General features: G+C 51.0%; 1 protein-coding gene across 1 annotated transcript; it reads right to left on the reverse strand.

Annotated features, from left to right (window-relative positions):
- Positions 1-590: 590 nt before the first annotated feature.
- On the reverse strand, positions 591-3,590 carry Slc25a5 (solute carrier family 25 member 5). Its single transcript, XM_004872156.4, has 4 exons — positions 3,289-3,590; positions 1,846-2,332; positions 1,486-1,626; positions 591-998 (listed from the first exon to the last, which is right to left on the reverse strand). The coding sequence occupies exons 1-4, from the start codon at positions 3,397-3,399 to the stop codon at positions 841-843; spliced, it is 897 nt and encodes a 298-aa protein (XP_004872213.1). The 5' UTR covers positions 3,400-3,590; the 3' UTR covers positions 591-840.
- Between the last annotated feature and the right edge of the window lie 249 nt (positions 3,591-3,839).

Genomic DNA, 3,839 nt, shown 5'->3' on the forward strand with positions numbered 1-3,839 from the left:
AGGCACAGCGCCACTGAGCTACATCCCCGGCTTATAGAATGAATTGAGTTTGTGAAGAGGTACCACTGTAGTTCTTGGTTAATAACCACAGGACTTGGCAGTGAGTATATGGTACTTTTATGTGAAGTACTGAGGATTAATCCTATGGTCACCTCACTGAGCTACATTCCTAGCCCGTTTTTAAAATTTTGAGACAAGGTCTCACTAAATCACTACATTGCCCAGGCTGGGCTCGTGCTTGGAATCCTCCCGGCGTCAGCTTTCCAGAGTGCTGGGATTGTAGGTACCCGGTACGTGGTACTTTTTGGAGAAAGCACATTCAACTATCTATGACAGTCCATAGGCAATAGGACACCTTTTTTTTTAGATACACTGGGCCCAAATTTCATTTTGCTAACATACTAGAAATGTTGACAAGTCACACAACAAAGTTATGCTTTGGTAACATGATGACTGACAATTAGTTTAAAAAGAAAGTTCATCTCAGGAGACACTGTGGCATTTCCTAAAAAAGGGTGCATTTACTCAAATGTAGCACTTACTTGAACACAAAGTGTATTTTTAATGAAAATAAACAGAAAACAAACAACTGTTTTTAGATTCTTTTATTTCTTCAAATTTGTTATCAGGAATGACTGAAATAAAAAATAGAATTGAGTCTCATTATTATCATCATGAAAATGGCTTTAAGAGAAAACTGGTCAGATGAACATTATTGCTTCCCATTTTCAACCAGTAAATAGTTGCCATGATAAACAGACAGCAGAGTGTTTGGAATGCTCAACATGTGTTATATAATACAACATGCCTGTTCCCATGAGGAGGAAGCTAGGAAATGACTTATGTGAACTTCTTGATTTCATCATATAAGACAAGCACAAAAGCACCACCCATGCCTCGCAGAACATTGGACCATGCACCCTTGAAGAAAGCTTTGCCTCCTTCATCACGAGCAATCTTCCTCCAGCAGTCAAGCGTGCCTGTGTACATGATGTCAGCTGCAAAGAATGAAGACACAAGTTGGTGCCCGGAGACTGACAAAAGTTCTAAAATTCCCTATACTAAATAAAGAGAGCCCTAGCTCTGAAAACTAATGTCATTTTTTGGTTTGCTGTGCTGGGGATTGAACACAGGGGCTTGCACATGCTAGGCAAGCACTCTACCATTCAGCTATACTCCCGGCCCTTAATCTGAGCTTTTAAAATAGCATTTACACATCAGCACAGTCAATACTGAAATATTAATGTCACAATCGGACAACAGGGCTATGAAGACTACACATGGTCTTACCTCTAATACCATTTAAGCACCCTCATTCCTAGGCATCTAGAGGGCCTGCTTGCCAGGCAGCTGTGTAGCAGACAGAGATGCTATCAATCCATCCCTCCACCTGAACAGACTGCCCCCTTTTAAGGTCAGGCACCACTAGTTTTGGGCCACAGCTCGCCTCACATCCATGCCTTCATCTTGTCAAGTGGAACTTACTTCCTTTTCGCCCTGACTGCATCATCATGCGGCGGCGAACAGTGTCAAATGGATAGGAAGTCAAGCCAGCAACAGCAGTGACTGACTGTGCAATCATCCAGCTGATGATGATGTGAGTATTTTTGGGATCTGGAAGCATTCCTGGGAATAGGAAAGAAACACTTTTTATCAAAAAGCAGTTTTACTGACCTATTCCATCTCCCCCCCAAGCATTTCATCTGTATATGAGCATTGTATTAGAGGAGCCTGGATTCTTTTAGCAATTAGAAAACATCACCAGTTCCTGGAATATTAGGTTGCCATAATGATCTTTTAAATTGTCTCAGAAGAACACAGCTTCAAAACACAAAGCAAACTTACCCTTTGCAGTGTCATAGATACCAAAGTAGGCAGCTCGGTAGATGATAATACCTTGCACAGACACATTAAAGCCTTGATACAGGCCCTTAATCCCATCAGATCTGTAGATTTTAACCAGGCAGTCACCAAGGCCTTTGAATTCCCTTTCAGCTCCAGCTTTACCCACATCGGCTGCTAGACGGGTACGGGCAAAATCAAGAGGATACACAAAGCACAAGGACGTGGCCCCTGCGGCACCACCTGATGCCAGGTTCCCTGCAAAGTAGCGCCAAAACTGGGTCCTCTTGTCCACACCACCTAGGAAGATCTGCTTGTATTTATCTTTGAAGGCAAAGTTGAGAGCCTGGGTCGGGAAGTATCTGATGACATTGGCCAGGTTACCACGCCAGAAGGACAGGACTCCCTGCTCCTTGGGGATTCGAACCACACAGTCTATAATGCCCTTGTACTGCTTATCTGCAGTGATTTGCTTGCTGGCATGCTGCACCTGATGGACAGGAAGAAGCCAACAGGGACAGTTATAACAATGGAGAAGGGAAAAACAAACATACATATATCCTATCAATGTCCTTTAAGGTTGGCTCCACTTTCTGCAAATCTAGTCTTCCATATCACACGGGCTGACAGTGTCACAGGGGCAAGAGGTGACCTGCACCATTAGATCCACTAAGCCTCCACCCCTCTAGGTAGGGAGGGAGACAACCTCGAGCAGACCTGTGACCTTTAGACCTTCGAGAAAGGTCATTTACCTCAGTCTCAGGTTCAGAGGCATTAGGGCGAGTCCCACATAGGGCGCAGTCACCTTGGTTAACGTCTCAGGTCTCCTGAGTTGCTTCCTTCCCGCTCCGCCCCCATTCCTCTACTGGAGGTGACCTGGGTGCCACCACCCCTTCGCTCGCGCGGGTGCGCCCTCTAGAGCCGGAGCGCGCACAGGCAGACAGGCAGGCAGGCGCCCAGGGGACGCGCCGGCGGACGCAGAAGGCACACGCGCTTCCCGGCGTCCGCTTCCGGCGGGCGAGGTCCGAGCGTCGGCCCGCTGGGCAGTCGCTGCACTGGTCCACATGGCCTCCGCAAGGCTGCTGTCTCCTTGCCGCGACCTTGAGGTCTTTGGGAAGGCCAAGTGTTCCTCGTTCTAGCGGCGGCTTTCGAGCTGTGCCCTTGGGCCCAAGGCCCGGGGAAACAGTCTCTCCCGGGCGGCTCCATCGGATTTCGCTGCCTCCCTCGGGGATGCCGAGTCCCCTCTGTCTCTGACCACTTCCTAGTCGCTAACTTCACGTAACTAAGTCACTTCCCTGAGGCACGCCTTCTGGCCCCACTCTGTGGCCACCCCTGCCCTCACCTGCCACAGGTCTAAGGAGTTGGCCTCCTCTAGCCCTGGGGACACCCACCTTCGGTGCGGAGCTCCCTCCCACTTCCTGGCCGGCCCCTCGGTCCAGGACGTACCTGCAGCAGCAGCTTGACCCGCTCAATGGGCGCCACCGCAGTCTTGGAGATGGCCGCGGCCACCCCACCTGCCAAGAAGTCCTTGGCGAAGGACACAGCGGCATCTGTCATGTTGGAAGTAAGAGGAAGCAGGCGACTGCGGGACAGAAGTAGGCTGGGAACCGGCTTTGACTCTGGGCTCCAGGGCGGAGCAAAGCAAATGGCCGGTTTATATAGGAGGAGCCACCGCCCGAGCGACAGGCGTCAGGGACCGGCAGGGGCAGGCGCGGAGCCCGGCGCGTGGGGCGCTGAGTGGTTCAACAAGCCCGGGGAGGAGCGGGCAGGTCGGCCAAGCGCCGCCCTCCCCGTCTTCTGGGCTGGGGCACCAGACCGAGCTGGAGGAAGGGGTGGCCCCAGGGGATATCCTGAACTTGGCTTCTGGACCCCCAGGGGGCTGGGGCTGGGGCTGGGGAGGAGGGGTGAGGTCGCTCTGCGCCTGGAGAAAAAACCCCAGGAGCAGGACCAGGCCTCGGGTGAGGCACAGTAGCAAATGGGACACCTGGAAGGGTGCA

Source organism: Heterocephalus glaber, unplaced genomic scaffold (genome assembly GCF_053883595.1).
Source record: "Heterocephalus glaber isolate CG9 unplaced genomic scaffold, H.glaber_assembly_v1.0 deba00001730, whole genome shotgun sequence".
NCBI classification, from domain to species: domain Eukaryota; kingdom Metazoa; phylum Chordata; class Mammalia; order Rodentia; family Bathyergidae; genus Heterocephalus; species Heterocephalus glaber.